General features: G+C 34.8%; 1 protein-coding gene across 2 annotated transcripts in view; it reads right to left on the reverse strand.

The window, feature by feature from the left end:
* Positions 1 to 20,095, reverse strand: part of Oseg6 (intraflagellar transport protein Oseg6) — a 210,573-nt gene that overhangs the window by 35,963 nt on the left and 154,515 nt on the right. For both annotated transcript variants that reach the window (XR_015039212.1, XM_085809920.1), the window contains exons 24-28: positions 7,536 to 7,611; positions 7,361 to 7,443; positions 7,136 to 7,276; positions 6,965 to 7,054; positions 6,590 to 6,824 (exon numbers count right to left, since the gene is read on the reverse strand). Coding sequence is in view for 1 of the 2 variants with exons in the window: in XM_085809920.1 (XP_085666046.1) it covers positions 6,590 to 6,824; positions 6,965 to 7,054; positions 7,136 to 7,276; positions 7,361 to 7,443; positions 7,536 to 7,611 (625 nt within the window). In the remaining variant the exon portion in view is untranslated. The remainder of the gene's footprint in view (positions 1 to 6,589; positions 6,825 to 6,964; positions 7,055 to 7,135; positions 7,277 to 7,360; positions 7,444 to 7,535; positions 7,612 to 20,095) is intronic.

Consider the following 20,095-nt stretch of genomic DNA (forward strand, 5'->3'; position numbering starts at 1 on the left):
CCTAGCTCCAGATGAACTGCTCTATAGAGAGCACACAAAATAGACCAGCTCTATAGACCTGAAAATGCCAGAATATTTAGAAAATATGTTTAACTGAACTTTGCAGACACACGTAAAAAGTATTCTCCACACTTTGCTTCTTCCACTTAGGAAAAGAGGCCCAGCCAGATTTGCACCAGTTACTTGAAATGCCATTATTCATTGTATTCTGCCAGGAGGCAAAGGAGCTGAATCTGGGTAAATCTTTCTGTATATCACTTTCTTGCATTGTATACATTGTTATAAAAGCCTTCTGACAAGTCTCCGCTCTTGGGAATCCCATATCTTTCTGTCAATTGTGTAGTGTTGTTAATATTCCAGCGTGCATCAAAGAGCTATGGGAATGCAAAGTCAATCTCTCTAGAATAGGATGGTCTGGAAAACCATAGGGCACGTAAAATTCTCTGGATCTTGACTGAGAATGAGTCTTATCTGAACCTTCAAAATTCCATTTTCAATATAAAACTGTATCATATTATTATACTTCTCATGCATTTCTGAAGCCACTCATACTTGATGATTTTTATTACAGTGTTTTCTGCCTTTAATTCTCTTTGCATAAAACCTCATCTTTCAACTTCTTAGAATTTGCCTTGATATCGTTACAAAATCGCAAAACATAAGCAGTAATGTAGAAAATTCTTTTGTAGCTTGAAAAATACAGAAATCTTTTTGCTGAATTTCTTTTCCTTCTCAGAAACTAGATTTGTGACAACTGTCTTCCGTCCCTCCAGATGTGCTTCCTCTGGAAAAGATAATTCCGATATTGGCCAAGACTCATTCCTTCCATGCAACCAGGTTGGACTCTCCCATCATTGACTCTGAGAAAGGTCCCACCAGGTGTAAGTCTACTGAGTTGACTTACTCTCGAACTTATACCCAGTTACCTATATTGGTCAGTTCTTTGATTTCTTTCACTTGATTTCCAACAAAGATGTTCCAAGACAATCATCGAGTCAATCCAAAAGTATGTCTTCAAAGAAAAATTCAAAACTTCTAATACTATTGAAATAATTTCAGCTTCTAAGAGCTCTGGTTGTGGAATTGCCAGGCTCTTAACAGAAGCTATTCTAGCCTTTGCCAAAATCATTAAAACTGTCACTTCTCCCTTTTCTTCACAGCACAGAAAAGCACAGCAAGCATAGCTTTGAGACAAAGCATCAGTAACTACGTAGGTTGGGGCAAAAGTCATGACAACTACTTTTTTTCTTGAAGATACCAGTCCGGTTGAAAAATGTGACATATATACATGAAAGGACAAGGTCTTAACTATATGTATGGACAATGAATAGCACTGAAATATCGTAATACACGAATTTACATGAATTTTATAGTATACAGGGCAATATAGCCTTCACCGTGCAAAAGAACGATAACACAATACACATAAAGTTGACATGACAAACCTGGGCTTAAAGACCCTCATTGTAGTCCCCTGCTACTGTCACCACATACCGCCAATGGGCACTGAATACCACCAGCCTCAGCATTTCTTGCACCATGTGTGAATCGAGTCATCTGTTGGCGCACAGCATTAGCAATGTCCTCTCGTGTTGCAAACCGCCTACCATGTATTCGTTCCTTAATCTTGGGAATGAGATAAAAGTCACAGGGCGAAAGGTCAGGAGAGTACAGTGGGTACTCCAATTCTTCCCATCTCCAACGTCGGAGTAGATGCCGTACACACTCTGCTTTCTGTGGTCTTGCATTGTCGTGCAGAATTATTGCACTGTCCACAAGATCCGGATGTTTATCCCGAACGCCACGTCGTACCTGTCGCACCAGGAAATCCTTGTAGTACTGTGCTGTCACTGTTCTGCGATGAGGAACAAAGTGGCAAACAATGACACCCCTGACGTCATACGCGACAATCACCATCAATTTGACTGGGGAAGGATTCTGACGCTAGCTCATTATGCAGTATCCTGTGGACGGTGCGTTTCTCGATGCTACTTGCCCTCTCTAACTCCGGTAATGTCCATCATCTGTCTTCATCCATGAGGTACTCGATGACGGTACGTGCCAAGTCGGTCCGCACACTTACCGGTCGTCCTGAACGTTGCTCATTACTGGTTGAAACACATCCTTGCTGAAACTTTCCTACCCACCATGCTACTGTACGATATAGTAGGGCATTATTCTAAAGGGCTTCATTCACTGTGACATTCCATCACATTTCTCCTTCGGAGAACGGAACGGCTATTTTGATGTAAGCGCGCTGCTCAACACGGGTTACTTCCATCTCGCACGGCACTCACCAACTGGCCGATTTCAGAGCCCTCGCTACCACAGAGCCGTCTGTTGTTCTGCCTACACACTATGCCTGCAGAATTTCCACACGACACATATAAGTTTTGTGATTTGTTCACATATCTACAAGAAAAAAATAGTTGCCATGACTTTTGCCCCAACCCTCGTATGCACAAGTTGGTTGTTTCAAAAGTTCCATGTGATATCACTTGAGTAATTCGTATTTCTCAACAGAAACTAAATGTTTAGCCCATCTTTGATAATGTAATTGCAAATCGGATGACAAATCTTCATCCCAGTCCAAATTATTGTGCCAGGCTTTTTGGAAGAACAACTCTGGCAATAGTGGCACAGCTGACATAAAGCCTACAGGATTATATATGCTGGTAACAATAGAAAGTAACATTCTTTTCATAATAACTTCGGTAAATTTCATGTCAGCTTGAGCATCAATGCACTAAAGTTCAACAGTCTCTCTCTCCCACTTAAGACCAAGCACACTTCGACTTTCCTTGACTTTAACTTTCATTTGAACTCTGGTGTGAGCCCAGCATCTCAATTCAAATGATGCTTCATTCATTACTTGTATAGCTAGAGATTTTAATTGCTCCAGTTCTTTGATGTCATTAATTTAATGGTATCGTATTGTGGCACTCAAGAGATAAGGATTAGAAGAGATGCCAAAAACCTCCGGGCCAAGTTTATAAATCTTAAGTTTGGTGCATTCAGCATCTTCCCACCACAAGAACCCTAGTACATCTCTGTCTTAGGCCTTTAAACCTATTAGCAGAAAAGGTTTTATGTCAGCAACTACCCCAAAGTACCTAAATGGAATCTCAGCAGTAGTGGTGGTATCTGATGTAATAAGAGTCGGTCCAATACTCAAACATTCTATAAAAGGAAGCATATCCAGGTCGCTTCAAAGAAGTCTAAAACACTAGCAACTTTCATAGTACCTAAGGCAAAATAGGAAGGCAAACCTTGATAGTATTTCTGGATGGCTTGATAACAGGCCTGTGAAGGAGATAAAGCTTCAAAAGCTGCTCTATTGAAAGAATTTCTATGAGACCTTCTAATTCTCACTGTTGGAATACAACACAGTAGGCTTCAAAGTTATTTTCATTTAACAAACGTTTTGTTATCATATAAAGTAGTGATTCTGTATGTTGTACTTTCCACTAGAAATGGCCATGCTCCTTCGTAACATCTGTTTTTCACATACCCTTAAGGTTTTCTTGAAATGGATCAAAGTTTCTTCTTCAAAAAAGATTTTTTTTTTCTATCTACAAGATCTGTAATTAACGAAACTTCTGTATTCCATATCTTCGGCACCACAGTATTTTGGAGGTTTAATGTGACCATATCAACTATTTGCTTTTTCTTGCTTAGTCCTAAAATTGTCCTACTTAGTAAAGTCTCTATGGCTGAAACTCCCAATGCGAATACCTCAAATTTTCTGGTTAAAATGCATCCAACTTCATCAGTTCCTAGAAAAACTCTTACAGGTGGCAGATCTCTTCCAACATCTGTCAGCTTTATCCCTTGAGAAGGAAGTTCAAAAAGTAATGTTTCATCACATATTTCTAGGTAGCATTGAACAAATCTTTGGTTGATTGAGAAGAGACACTGAAGTAGAATACCTTTGATCTAAACTTTCAATAGTTACTACATATCTACTATGCTCAGCAACTGGAGAAATTCCTCCACCAAACAATCCTTGAGACAACACTTCCTTTCCAAAAGGAGGAAGATTTAACTCAGAAACTATGCTTTACTCAATATAAAAATGATGTGATCCATCATCCATTAATTTCCACATACAGATTTCCTTTGCTCCTGTGTCATACACTGATTGTGATTGTTTTCAACTATATTTCGCATTCTGAGGGCAACAGAGTCTCTGTAGGATGATTTTTGCTCTTCATCTGCTACTTTACCCTTTGATGAGGAATTAATACATTGCATATATCTGGGTAGAGTAACACATAATGCCTCCATCCACAAATCAAGCATTTTATTCTACTGTGACAGATTTTTGCCACATGATCAGGCTTAAGGAAAACAAGGCAGCATTTCTCTCACATAAATTTGGATTTTCTGCCATCATAACTCATTGTTGACAATCCTGACTTGTATGAGGATGGTCACAGAATATACAACTAACTTTTCCTGCAGATGTATTTGAAATTAGAGTATCAGCAATAAGTTCATTTAAATTGGTTTATGGAATTTCTTTCATTTCATATCATTTCCAAATGCATTTTCTGCTAAAAAATGACATTCTTCACTCTCTACTTTATGACATAAGAAAGGCATCAAATTTTCTAGAACTTTTTCCTTTCAAAGACTGGTTCTTCTTTGACTTCTCTGTTGGGTCTATACTTGTCCCAAACCTTTCTGACATCTGCTGGAAAACATGATTCTACAAAAGGGTACAGCAATCTTGCATAAGATGTTGTCACACCCAATGTCTCTAACATTCGTAGATATGGACCAAGTTTATCATATAAATCAGTTAGCTAGATGATAGATTTGTTATTTGCTACTGCCAAAATATCTCGAATGTAAACTTCAGTCAATAGGTCCTTTTTGCCAAATTGGGACTTTAAGTGGTCAATAACTTTTAGATAGCTCTCCTTAGAAGTTGGATAACTTTCAGTGACATTGTGTGCTTTGGTCTTTGGTTTTAATGAAAAAAGCAGATACTGAAGGTTATCTTCTTCTCTTAATTTTTTTATCTTCCTGAACTCGACAGAATTGAATCCCAAAATGCAACACATGATCTCAGCATAAGATCATACTAATCGGTATAAGACCTAATTTGGAAAGTTTTAAATTGTCAGATGCACACTTACTAGAAATTACAGATTTACCTTCATTATCCTGCTTATATTTCTTCTCATATATAACTTGTATTATTTCAGTTTATATTTGTTTCTGTAAGATTCCATTGCATCATACTCTTCCTCTCTAACACTAATTAATTCCTTAATCTCTTCATCTATTTTAAATGCTCTGTCTTTTCAACAACTTTGCAAAATTGAACATGAATGTTCCTATCAACATAAATCTTACGATGAATATCGCCAAACATATTTGCCGCCATAATAAAGAGAGGACGTAAATTAGTTATTTCAGCTTGTAACGTAATGTCAAGTTTTGCTTGATCGGTCTTTACTTTAGTCACAATCTGTCTGCTCTGAATTTAAAGTCATTTTATTTTTCTTCAACATATATCAGATTGAAAACATTCTATACAAAACAGCAATTTGTATGAAATAACTCAGAAGCAATCTAAAATTAAATAAATTCATAAATTATATGGCTTTGCTTCCAATAAAATAATATTTGTTTCATAAATTTTACTTCTCATTTGTTACTTAATGCATGCAGAGTAAAATGTCCTGTCTCAGATGCCACTTTTGTTTCGACTCAATTCCCATTTTGTTTAATATCCAATTTATTTTCACTTCACAAACAAGCAGCGATTACTGAAATTATTTACATGTATGGTTTCAAATAATAATGAAATGATCTCTGCATCTTAATGATGAATAACATTCAATATTTCTGTAGTGCAAATGACACACTGTGTAGCTTAGAACAGTAATTTCCCCGATCAGAATATTCCAAACAAAACTGGGTTGTGAGATTCATAGATCAAACGAACCGCAAAGCAAATGATTAAATTCGAAGCAGGAAATGCTAAATTTAATAGGAGTAGTAAAAATCCTAATATTATAAAATTAAATAAAAAAAATAAGAATAAAAAAAAATTTCCATAGAGCCTTTTTTTTTTTTTTTTTTTTTTTTGTAGTGAATGTGCATTCAGCAATTACAAACCTGCTTATGGTAAATTGTTCATATGATTCAATGAAAACCAAAAGGAAGAATAAGTTACACTTTGAAACATAAAAAATTAAGTCATTCCAGTAGCTGCCTCCACTATAAATAAACTGATAGCTACATATGATAAGGTTTACAATAAAGATCAAAATAAAAAAAAAAAAGAATTTATTCTATTCAATCTCTTTTCCTGCTTTACAATGGGCCTTATTGTTGGCAAAAGTATAATACATTAAATATGCACCAAAATAGAAAAAAGAGATTAATAAAAGATACAGCAGAAAGAGCTTAAACATTCAGACTTTACTGTCTTCAAAACTTTGATTCATAAGGTTACAAAAAGCATAAGAAAGAGCCTCTGTTATACTACTCAACAACTCATATTGCAATTCAGTTTAGATTCTTATATAGTGGATTTAGTTCTGAAAATTACTATAAGAAAATCAAGTTAAACCTTTTTATAACGATGTGCTAAAATAAAATATTTTCCTGCAAGAAGGAGATTTTGCTTATCTTCATAATACACAGCAATGTTAATGTAATCTTCGGGATCTCCATTTTCACCAATAGCTTCAGCAAAAACATCCATGTTATGTGACTCCTGAGCTAATACAAGTGCTTCACTTTTACAATATGATAAGACTAGAAATTTTATAGCTGAAGGACTATCATTGTAACTCTGGAAAAATCTAAAAATATAAGAAAATAATTACAATGCACACAGAGTATACATTTTTATAAAGAGCCTAGATTAAGATAATTAGCCATAACATAATTAGAAAAAAGTTAAAAATTTCATGAACAGTCAAGATTATACAAAAGTGCTAACCTTGCAACCATGCGGGCTCCTTCTAAAGAATTAGAAGTTTTTGCAATCTTCACTGCAGAATCTGGATCTTTCAAATGGTTTAAATAGACCCTGTTAATCAATAATTTTTAAATGAAAAATAACTTCTAGATGCAATATGTTTTCAAATTGTCTATCAAAAGATTGGCTTACCTAATAGCTTCTGCATATTCAGATGCATTTTCATATGCTGCTGCTGCCTCTGAATATTTTCCTTCAGCTTCCTGAGACTTTGCATACTGGCTGAACACTTTTGGTGAGGTAATATACGGTAAGAAATCTTTTACTTTTTTCCTACATACAAAAGTTTATTTTTAGATGGACAATGCAAAAACTCTACACATAATAAAACGTTTTGCAAGAAATATGAAAATTTACCAGTTTTTCAACTTTATGTACAACGCTGCAGCATTTTCCAAAAATCCACCCTTTTCATATAAAAATGCAGCATCTGATATCACCTACAAAAATAATACAGAATAAAGTATAAAAATAATATTTTAAGGGAAAAAATATTATTAACTACAGAAAATGATAGAACTTAAAAAAAAACCTTCATTTCTTCCAATATACTAGCACAATCTTGATACACTGCTGGCGTATTTATTTTTTCAGCCAAAGCAATTCCTCTAAAAAAGAAAAACACATACTATATACAGAATAAGTTAAAAAAAAGATTAAGTGACATTTTCTAAGGCTTATTAAATGTCTCATGCATTAAATGGGGTTATACTACTGCACAACTACCTATTGTACTGAGATTTACATCATAGTCTGATGAAGAGGGTGACCATCAAACCTTCTATCCCTAGAGTTTTTTTTGTTCAAAATTTGAGTCCCCTTGAGGGAAAACTCTAACCCTTTTTGCATTGCACTAATACACTTTGTGCATTGCATCATTGAAAATCTGGCCCTCATGATTTTCAATAAAGAAGAATGTGTATGCTAAACTGTTCTCGACACGACATATCACACTATGCGTATTACTTCTTGCGTCTTCTCTTTAGAGAGGAAGTAAGAATTGATAGCAAATGCCCGACATCCTCCTAGGTAATACTCCGAACACCCCCTCAATTTTTTTTTTTTTGTTTGTTTGTTAGGAGAGTCAGCTATGGTCATGAAACTGGCTAGGGTTTTAATATACTTTTTCATACCAGCCACGATCCTCTGACCATAGATTAGCATAGAAGTGCTACCACACACAGCACACATGCACACACACATAAACACATATTTTCACATAATTTTAGATTATTTTGTAACAAAATTTTTTTTTTCTTCTCGTTGCAAGGTAATACTTATTTCTAGTTTCCAAGAATTCTAAAAAAGACTCTAATTTGATTATACAAGTTATTTGTCTTAAATTTTAATTTTGTAGAATTTGACATTTTTTATAAAAACCCTTTGATGTATTATACAATGCCAAAGACAAAGTTACCTTTTAATAGGCAACGGAGGTTTTTTGATATTTTGTGCCTAGCACCCCCCAACCATCAGCAAGCTCGTCAAGCTGATCTGTTGGCGAGGACATGCCAAAACTTTTGATTCAAAGTGTTAAGGTCTTATCGTATCACATCATTATTTATATTGAATTGTATTGTAATTTTTAAATTATTTTAAAATATGTCAATGTATTGTTAATTACCTACGATGAGAAGAATAAATGCACATTATACATTATTTATAAATGGTATTAATTGTATATCTTCTAAGTTTTATATGAAAAGAAAAATTTTAAATGCCTTGCTTTCACAAATTATTATTGAATCATATTTATTGGAAAAGTGCATAATATTTGCAAACTTATTATTCCACAAGATGAAAATGAACTGACTTACTGGCCTTAAGAGAAATTAAAAAAGTACTTTATTCAATTTCAACTATTTTTATGAAAGGACTGTTTAATGGACATTTTGAGAAAATTTCAGGTCTTTTATGCGTTTTTATGCTTTTAAATTTATTATTATTCTTCCATATAAAATTTAGTTATATGTTTATTTATCAATCATTGTAAAATAGTATACTTCAAAAACTTTATAATTATATGAGAAAAGATCATGATTTATGATGTGACACAGTTAAAGACTGTAAGCTATGTCCTGGATGTTTCTTCATGCCTTTCCTCATACTTCTTGCTTCACTAATCTACTAGCTTTGCTCACCCGGCCTCTTGTTTTTGAGAAGGGGGGAAGATGTAAAATATGAAAAATATGATGGCTTTGCTCTTTGCGAACAAGCAACCTTTAATTAACTTTCTGCAATTCAGAATCTTTACCCTAGATCAGTACCTTCTAGAATTTGCTAGCCTATTACGTAACCACTACTATAAATACTGAGTGCGTGCCATTTTGCATCGGACGCTTCTCATCTTTCTTTCTTTGTTAGAACGTTATGATGCAGAAAGTCAAAATTTAATCCTACTTAGTAACACATTATTGAATATGTAATTTGGAGAACTTCGTCGGAAAAGGAAATTGATCTGCTATTCAAGTTAAATAAATATGTGCAATTAGAAGTGAAATTCCTCTATGTGTCATCATTGGATATCCTCCTTACCACTCTGCAAAAAGGCCATGCCTGAACATTGATGCCAAGCTTCATCACAACTGCTAAAATATCACATATATATATGTGTGTGTGTCTATTTACACTCTTAGACAAAAAAAAAAAAAAAAAAAAAAAGACGCACCGAGAAGATATAAAGCAAATTAGACAGAAACTAATATGCATACAGGTTTCGACGGAAAATGCAAATTTTACATTTTGGCTGCCAATGAATGAACGGTTCTCGCTACAGCGCATCTGATCTGTGCAACTGGCAGGATATTCAAGAGGAGAAATTACAACTCTAGGTCATAAATTCTTCACGAATTTCATTCCATGTACTCTGGTAGACAGTAAATATGCCTCGCATACAGGTGCGCGAACGATATGCTCAGATGTCAGAATTTGAGAGAGGTCGTGTAGTTGGGCTCAAAGAAGCCGGTTGGTCTTATCAGCGAATAGCTCAACATTTGAGCAGGAGCGATGCCACTATTAGACGATGTTGGCAGGAATGGGTGAATCATGGCCGCACACAGCGTCAAGAAGGAAGCTGTAGGCCTAGAGAAATGACAGAACTTGAAGACCGAGCAGTCCTCAGAGCAGCACTCGCAGTCCCAGATGCATCACTATTGATGCTAAAGCAAAGTTTAAAGTTTGAAAAAAAATTAAACATTTAGCAATAAAAGCTCCCTGAGAGATCATGTTGTGCAGACATTGAAGACAATAAAAGGTTTTGAACTTAACCAATTTATTAACAATATAATAAAGAATAAAAACACAGAAAATAAATTTCAACAATATCAGAGTCTTAGGAAAAATATAATATAACCATCATTCATCAAATAATATTTTTACCTGGTCTCCAAAACACTGGCATTCAATACAAACAAAAATGTCCCAAACATTAATTATGCGGCCTAAAAATGAAGTTGGCTACACATTCAAAACGTCCATGATCAATGGTTGAGAAAACACCTGAAAATTTAAATGAAGTTCTTGAAAGCACTTAAAACCAGCCTAACTCCATTTGCATGAGGAATCGCCGCTCACGTATTTTAAATGCCGCCCTTATTGAAGAACATGGATGCCGCACCCGGCATTCACTCACATGGTAGCCTCTGGAACCAAGGAATTTTATTCTGGAACAATCATCTTATGGATATGAACCAAGGAACTTTTTCCGGAACAATCATCCCGCGGACAGGCACCAAGGAACTTTATTCAGGAACAGCCATCCCGCGAACCAGAACCAAGGAACTTTATTCAGGAACAGCCATCCCGCAAACTGGAACCAAGGCACTTTATTCACCGGACTGCATGCATCCTTCTGAAAGGGCTGGAAACCGCTCACTCAAGTGCCAGGAAAGCAGGAACTAGAAGGAGACTAGAAGGGTTGAGCCAGAGCGACGCGAGATACTTATAGCAGAAGTAGGCATGACGTCATCTCACGGCAACCAATCAGCTATCGGCACGAATCGGCTTTCCAGATGACGTAACATCACTTTCGTTTTTGCATCTCAATTAGGTTGAAACAGTCCGTTCTCAATGCAAACGGTGGCAGTAAGAAAAAGAAGTAGAAGTAACTAATATATTACATTATCTATACTATTATATTACATTAAAATAAGAACTAAACTAAATAAACATTTCAAGGAGGAGGGATGATGCAATGAAAGGTTTACAATAAGTTATATTTTCCAACAACTATCATCGATTGTTTGTGCAACTAGTGCTTCAGTGACTGCAAGGACCATTCATAGGTGGCTCACAGAAAGAGGGCTAATGTCACGGAGCCCTTTGCGCCGATTACCACTGACCTCTGTACAATGTCAAGACCATTTGCAGTGGTGTCGTGATCATTTGCACTGGAATGTCACTGACTGGAGTAGAATAATCTTCGGTGATGAGTCCCGCTTTGAACTGAGCCCCGATGATCAGCGAAGGCGAGTCTGGAGAGGCCCCGGATATAATAACCTATTTACATGATAAGGATATCGTGAATTATGAAAAAGTAAAAGAAGTAGTTCTGAAAGCGTTTCAGCCAACACCATATTCGTGTTTAGAAGCGGTGTGATACCAACCTGATTGTCTTCTGGCAGACAGGCTGACAACCAGGAGTGATGGTCTAGGGTGCCATTTCTTTTCATAGTAGGACCCCTTTGGTTGTCATCCATTGCAACCTTACAGCACAGTGGTATGTCGACTAAGTTCTAAGGCCCTGTTCGCGCCTGCGCATCTGTAATGTAATCTACGCATGCGCATCTGTAATGTAATCTACGCATGCGCATCTGTAATGTGATCATCAAACAAGTTTGAGAATCGCCATCGACAGTGTAAGAGGGCTGGTCACAGCTATGAGTTAATTGTAATTAATTATGAGAATTAATAAAGAACCGAACCAGCGAATTTATTTAGAGCGTGTTATTTGGGATGAGACCCAAACATATCTGGTCATAGTCGACCGGAGCATGAGTTTTGTGTGTGAATAAATAGTGTTTCGTTTTTGAGAACATAGGAGTGTTTGTGTTTGCCAGTATTCCCAGCTTGTTCTTTTCAATGAATATCGCTGATTTTGGATAAGGATATTCATCAAAAGTGAATTACTGCAGAGGTAAATGATTCCTCTCTTGTTAATTCTGTACATTCTGTGCTTGTTCTGTTATAAATAACAATGTTATTTAAGCGTGCTAAAAAAGATTTAAGGCTTATTGCCTTAGAAATAAATCTAAATGTTGACGAAAAAATGACTATAGCAGATTTGACTGATATTATTGAGAATAGTGAAATTTTTAAAACTAAACAAGATTTAGTAAAAGAGATAGCAAACTCTATTATCGAAAATAGAAAACAGGAAGAGCAAAAACAGCAAAAACTTGTCGAGTTAGAAAAAATAAAACTTCAGAGATCAAAGAATGAGTTAGAGTTAGCTAAGCTTAAAGCAGAAACTAAACTTGATGGTGTAAGCGAAACCGAAACAAAATCAGAGTCACTAGATCAATTAATAAAAAGTATCAGAACCTTAACTGTAAAAATTCCTATATGGCCTGAGAGTTGGGGATTTTTCTTTTCATCATTAGAATGAGCGTTTATTACAAAAAATGTTTCAGAGGACTATAAAGCAGAAATTCTGTTAGAAGACAAAGCTTCGAATATAATAACCTATTTACATGATAAGGATATCGCGAATTATGAAAAAGTAAAAGAAGTAGTTCTGAAGGAGTTTCAGCCAACACCATATTCGTGTTTAGAAAACTTTAGAAAAACTGTTAAACAACCACATGAAACTCTGCAGTTTGCTTCACGCTTAGTAACTGCCTGGGATTATTATTTAAAATTAAGGAAGGTAACTGACTTCGAGACCCTCAAACAACTAACAGTTTCAGATATGTTATGCCAATCTTTAGATACAGGAACAGCTTCTCACATTGCAGTGAGGAAAGGTGATTCATGGTTTTCACCTAGTGAGTTAGGTAAAGAAATAGATTTATATTTCACGTCACGAGGAAACCTCTTACTGAGAATTCTCATGTTAATCGTAAGTAGAATAGCTCAAAAAGTGTAGCTAAAGTGTTTTTATCAGATGTTAAAACAGAGAACTGTATTTTATGCCACGAGAATCACGGATTGGCAAAATGCCCATCGTATTTAAAATTACCGGTATATGAAAGAGTACAGGTTGTGAAATCTAATAAATTATGTTTTAACTGTCTACATATGCATTCAGTATCAAATTGCCCATCGAAATATTCTTGTGTTTGTCAAAAATGGCACCACAAAACTATTCACTTTCTGAAAGTAAATAATATCGTAAAGGAGAAAGAATGTTCTTCATCGGAACAAAATAAAAACAAAACAAATGTATCTGACTGCAATGTTCCCAAACGAGATGACTCATCGACCTTGAATGTTAATGCGCAGGAGTTCGTTCAAAAGGCATTTCTCAGCAATTATTCAAATAAACAGAGTACAGTTCTGCTTTCAACCATCATATGTTTTCTAATTGATAACAAGGAAAAAAAACACAGAGTGAAGTGTCTGCTGGACGGGGGCAGTATGTCGAACTTTTTGACATGGAATCTTATTGAGCATTTGCAGTTAGAGAAAGAAAAGACAAACATTTCAGTTTTGGGAATAAATGTTGCTACTTTAACAATAAAGCATAAAATTAATGCTTCGATATGCAATAAAGAAGGAACTTTTATAAAGAATTTGGACTTTTTAGTAATTCCAAAAATAACTGCTGATTTATGACCTTCACGCAAAATTAAAATTTCAGTGCAAGATCTTCCTAAGTTAAAATTACCAAATGAAGGATTTAATGTTCCAGAAAGGGTAGATATGTTGTTGGGAGCGGGAGTTTTTTATGAACTTTTGAAACCGAGTCAAATTCGAATGAATAATCCTGATCTTATTTTTCAAGATACAGTTTTTGGTTTTATCGTGTCTGGAAGTATTCCAACAGAGACTGAAAGCAGGGTTCATTGTGGGTTGATAAAGGAAGAAGACAACTTAGATAAAACTCTTAGAAAATTTTGGGAATTAGAAAATATTGAAGCTGATAAACCCAAAAACAAAGAATTTTTAATTTGTGAGAAACATTTCGTAGAAAATTATACACGAGATAAAACTGGTAGGTACGTTGTTAAAATGCCATTAAAGGAGGATCTGGACACTTTGGGAAGTTCTAAACAAATTGCAACGAGTAAATCAAATTCCTTATGGAAACGCTTAGTAAAGAATCCCGAATATTTAAAATTTTCAGGAAATATATTTTTGCTTTCACTGCTGATATACAAAAGATGTATCGAGCTATTTCTATCTATCCAGATCAGTGGAAGTTGCAAAGGATTTTATGGAAAGAAGGCGTTGATAAGCCAGTTAAAAACATTGAGCTAACCACCGTTACCTATGGAACTGTGAGTGCACCATTTTTAGCAATGAGAACACTTGTACAGCTGTCAAAGGACAAAGGAAATAAATTTCCTTTAGCAGCACCTGTACTGAGAAAAGACATGTACATGGACGATATTCTATCTGGAGCTGAGTCGCTAAGTTCTGCGTTAGAACTTCAAAATCAGTTAATAGGCATTTTGAAGAGTGGAGGTATGTTACTCCATAAGTGGTGTAGTAATGCTACTGAACTGTGTCAAACAAACGACAAAACATATCCCTTTGGTAAATCAGAAGAATCTAAAACATTGGGTATTTTATGGAAGTCAAAAGGAGATTGTTAGAGCTTCAACGTTAAAATCGAAGACAACGTAAAGGTTACGAAACAGCAAGTGTTATCCATCATATCTCGTATCTTTGACCCATTGGGAATAGTTTCCCCAGTTATATTTGTAGCAAAAATATTTATGCAGAAATTATGGCTGTTAAAATTGAACTGGAATGATGTTTTGCCAGAAAAGGAGGCTAAAGAATGGAAAGAATTCTCCACTACCTTGCAGTTAATTAACAACATTGAAGTCCATAGATTTATTTTATTACCAGATAGAATCAAGATTGAATTACACGGTTTCTGTGATGCCTCAGAGGCCGCCTATGGAGCAGTTATCTACTGTAAAGCAACACCAGCAACAAACCATACATCAGTGAGGTTGATGTGCAGTAAATCGCGTGTCTCCCCCCTAAAGAAGACTACAATCCCAAGACTTGAGCTTTGTGCAGCAATACTATCTGATATTCTAAACTAATGCATCGAGTGAAATCATCGTTAAAATTGGAGCTTACTGCTATCCACCTTTGGACCGATTCTATGATTGTGCTGTCATGGAAACCGGATTCCAAAGATACATGATCTGAGTGAAATAGCACAGTGGCATCATATTGCTTCTGAAGAAAATCCATCAGATCTCATATCTAGAGGTATGTCTGCCAAAAAACTGCAACTAAGTCAACTGTGGTGGAACAGGCCTGACTTCTTAATGAAGAGTGAGTACCCTATAAGAGTTATACCTGAAGCAGTTACTGAAAAGGACAGTAATGAACTTAAAAACTTTGCTGATTCTGAACTATCTACATGTTTAAATCTGAATGTGAATAATTTTGTTAATGATTTATTTAATTGCAGTAATAAGTATTTAAAATTAATTCATATTATAAGTTTTTGTTTTAGGTTTTATAAGAATTGTAAGCAAGAACAAAAGAAGGTAGGTAATTTACAAGTGGGAGAATTGAGAGCAGCTGAAGAAACTTTAATAAAATTAGTACAGGGTGAGTATTTTATAAATGAGATAAATGATCTTAAGAAAATCAGGTATTGTTCCAAGAAATAGTTCTATTAAAAGTCTTAACCCTTTCATTGACAGTAATGGACTGTTGAGAGTTGGAGGTAGATTAAAAAATAGCAATTTAACTTAAGAGAAAAAATTTCCTATTATTCTGCCTTCTAAACATATATTAACAGAGTTAATAGTTAATTACTATCATTTAAAATATTTGCATGTGGGTCCTCAAGCTTTGTTATATCATATAAGACAAAAATTTTGGATTTAAGTGGTAGAAATGTTTGTAGAAAAATTGTATAATATGTTTTAAAGCTAATCCCATTGTAGCTCAGCAAATCATGGGTGATTTACCCAAGGAAAGAAACACAGCTAACCTTACATTCAATTGTACTGGAGTTGACCTCTGTGGCCCATTCTTAATTAAGTACAAAAACCAGAGAAAAGGTATATATCAAAAAGTTTATGTGTGTATATTCATTTGTATGGTTACTAAGGCCATTCATTTAGAGCTGATAACAGACCTAACATCTGAAGCATTAATGGCTACCTTGAAACGTTTCTTTGCACGAAGAGGTAAAAGTTTAACACTATTTAGTGATAACGCTACGAATTTTGTAGGTGCAAATGCAGAATTAAAGACGTTAAACAAACTAGTGAACGAACATGATGAGCTTTTAGCTGGTTATTTGAGTTCTGAGAATATCGAATGGAAATTTCATCCTCCCAGAGCACCCAATTTTGGAGGCCTTTGGGAGGCTGGAGTTAAATCTTTTAAGTACCACTTCAAACGTGTCGTAGGTAATGCAAAATTGACATTTGAACAATTTTTAACAATTATGATTCAGATTGAAGGAATTTTAAACTCTCGACAATTGACACCCTCGTCTTCGGACATTGATGATTTAGAGGTTCTAACACCTGGGCATTTTTAATTGGTAGAGCAATTAATTCGATCCCTGAGCCAGATATCATGGAAGTTAACATTAACAGGTTAAAATTGTGGCAACAGATCACAAAATTAGTACAAATTATCTGGAAAAAATATAACTCCAATTATTTAAGTCATTTACAAAATCGATCTAAATGGCAAAGTTCTAAAAACAATATGAAGTTGGAGACATGGTCTTAATTAAATATAATTTGCCTTGTTGTAATTGGGCGGTTGGTCGTATAATAGAAGTATTTTATGGTAAAGATGGAAAGGTTCGCGTGTGTAATGTGAAAACTCAAACTGGAACTTTCAAACAACCAATTACCAAATTATGTGTCTTACCAATACAAAAATGAGTGCTGTCTTTATAGTTATTGTACAGTATTGAATGTGCTTCACATAAAATGCCATTATGTAACTGAAATGTTATATTGCATTGCTTTGAGTTGCATGCTAATGTATATGGTAAATGTCTAATTATAATAATGATTTTATGTAATAGTACTTATTCAAAATTGTTTATGATATACTTGTTTAATTTTTTTTATGCTATATCTTAATTACAATAGTTGAATGCTAAGCATTGCAACACGGGGCGGCATGTTCGCGCCTGCGCATCTGTAATGTAATCCACGCATGCGCATCTGTAATGTGATGATCAAACGAGTTTGAGAATCGCCATCGACGGTGTAAGAGGGCTGGTCACAGCTATGAGTTAATTGTAATTAATTATGAGAATTAATAAAGAATCGAACCAGCGAATTTATTTAGAGTGTGTTATTTGGGATGAGACCCAAACAGGCCTGTTGTATTGCTCTTCATGTCACGCCGCCCTGAGCTTACATTTCAGCAAGATAATGCCTGCCCCTTCACTGCACATGTTTCTGCACATATTCCTCAGGAGAACATCCACAACCTCTATCAATGGATGCCAAGCCGAATAACTGCTTGCATAAGAGCCAGAGGTGGACAAACGTGTTATTGACTTTTTCACTTTGTGAAGCTCTATCACTTCAATAAATCATCCAATTTTTCTCAAACTGTAATGATTTGTTTTTTTGTACATGTACACTGCTAAAAAAAAGGGGGGGACAGTTCTATATCTCCCGTTCTTCTTAATACATGACAACCTATTTTCCTTTCCCTTTCTACCTCATGCGTGAGGAGGGAAAAAAGTCATGATCATTCCTTTTTTCAGATAATGGTCTTTATATTATATTTTTAATTATAATTTTTATTATTTTAAGTATTTTTTCTTTTTCGAATTTTATTTTAATTGTTTAAGTAGCATGGTTTCTTTCGAATAAATGTTTTAAAAATTTCTATTTACTCATTCGAACTGCGTAGTTTAATCAGAGGTGCATTGTTTTTTTTTTTTTTTTTTTTTTCAAATAGTTTTCTTTATACTATATTTTTAGTCATAGTTACGATTTTAGGTAATTTTTAAATTTTTAGTCTTTTATTTTAATTGTTAGTGTAGCATTGTCTCTTCAGATAATTATTTTAAAATTTTCTATTTATTCATTCGAACTGAGCATTTTAAATATATTTATTAATATAAATTTTCCAGATTTTGATTTTATTTACTTGAACTGCGTTTCTTTCGGAAGAATACTTTGTAACCCGGACTACGATGCATTTGAAAACTGCATATATTAAAAGAGCAAATACAGTAAATCACAGTTAACACGCCTTTCAATGTTCCGTTCAGAAAAGATATATATAAATAAGAGAGATGTATAACCAACATTTTAACTTAGGATGACTTGCATACGCTGCTTTAAACAGTTTTTATCATTGTGCCCATTGCTTTACACAATTTTATCCGCATTTGGTTTCTTAAAATGTTATTCATATTTTAGTCAAATATTTTATTTCTGAAATCGCAAGAATAAAATATCATAAGATTAAGAAGTTTTAAATTAAAAAAAAAAAAAAAATACAAATACTAAATTTTACGCAAAAATTAATTTTTTCTTCTCTTTTTCTTCAGGCATTCTGCTTCATTCTTGCTCTTTTTCTTTAGGCATTCTGCAAGTATATTAAAAGCATCCAACTTTTCGAAACATCTTGGTATTTCTGACAATCATTTTAAATTAAGTTATCGCCTTCCATTTCATAAAGGCCCACAAACGACCGAGTGCTAAAGTCACTAAACACTGGTAGTTCACTCCGGGGTTCATATCCCAGTAAACAGGCTGGTTGCATGGGCGTTTTCATGGATTTTCTCATGTGTAATGTGTATGCCAGCTGGTTTCCTTTAGAAAGTTCTTTACGAAGGCATCCTTCCTTTTAGGCAGATATTCCTGCATTGCCGTAACTTAATAATCCAATTCAATCCATTTCCTCAGTATTTGGTCAGAGCCTTTATCAGTCTTTAGAGGTTAAGCATTTTGAGGGTATGAGATAAAAGGAAAGACTGGTTTCATCAAGAGGTTTTGGTCTATTTAATTATGACAAAGCACACTAGGGCTATCTGCCTAAGGAGAGGGATGCCTTCGTTGATGACTTAAGGGAAACTGGCTTGTATACACGTTACACATGGGGAAAACCACAAAAACGTCCATGCAGCCAGCCCGTTCGCAGATTTTGAACTTTGGACCAAACTACCAGTGTTCAGCAACTTTACCGCTCGGCTGCTGTTTCATCAGGATGAGAAAAAAGAGGGTTTTTAGGTGACATCCACATACATCACTGGATAAACTCCTGAATCTTCAAATAATTCGATTGAGAAATCATGAGATTCTCCATTTATGATACAATATAATGTTCTATAACGTAATTTAAATTTATACAACCATATAGTCTAAAACCAGTCACTCTACACTTTAATCTGCAATGATGTCGTTTTTGTCTTTTCTGTTAACACAAGCTCAATTGATGGTATTTGCTGGTGTACACGTCAAAGTGTTTTCTCTTTGAACACCTAAATTCTTTACAGTATCCTGAAAGTATATTCAAAATCGTCCAACTTTTTGAAACATCTTGGTATGTCCGACAGCCAAACTTCCCTGCAAAGTTTTGCTTACTTTTCTCCCTAATTTTCTTCTTTCCTTCTACAGTTATTTTCAGTGCTAACACAATAAAATTAAGATTTTTCGATTACTATACTTCCATAAATTTTGCATTCATGTCAATTTTTTTTAAAATATCAATTACATGAAATGCGTTTCAGCTGAAGACAGCTTTTCCTTTTCTAGTCATTTTAATTATAAATAAAGTTTAAAGCGAAGTCCAAAGGATAAATATTTTAATTAAAAGTTTTTTTTGCTAAATGACAAAGAAGTAAAACAGTCCAGCAGTGTTTATTCTGTACCACCGAGTAACCCGATTCGTATATCGGCTGAAACAATCTAAATCATAAAAGGAAAACTACCGGATCAAATGTTATCAAACTTGGGAATCCTG

This window comes from Stegodyphus dumicola, chromosome X2 (genome assembly GCF_044657685.1).
Source record: "Stegodyphus dumicola isolate Sdum_Otavi_A_Nest chromosome X2, ASM4465768v1".
NCBI classification, from domain to species: Eukaryota; Metazoa; Arthropoda; class Arachnida; order Araneae; family Eresidae; genus Stegodyphus; species Stegodyphus dumicola.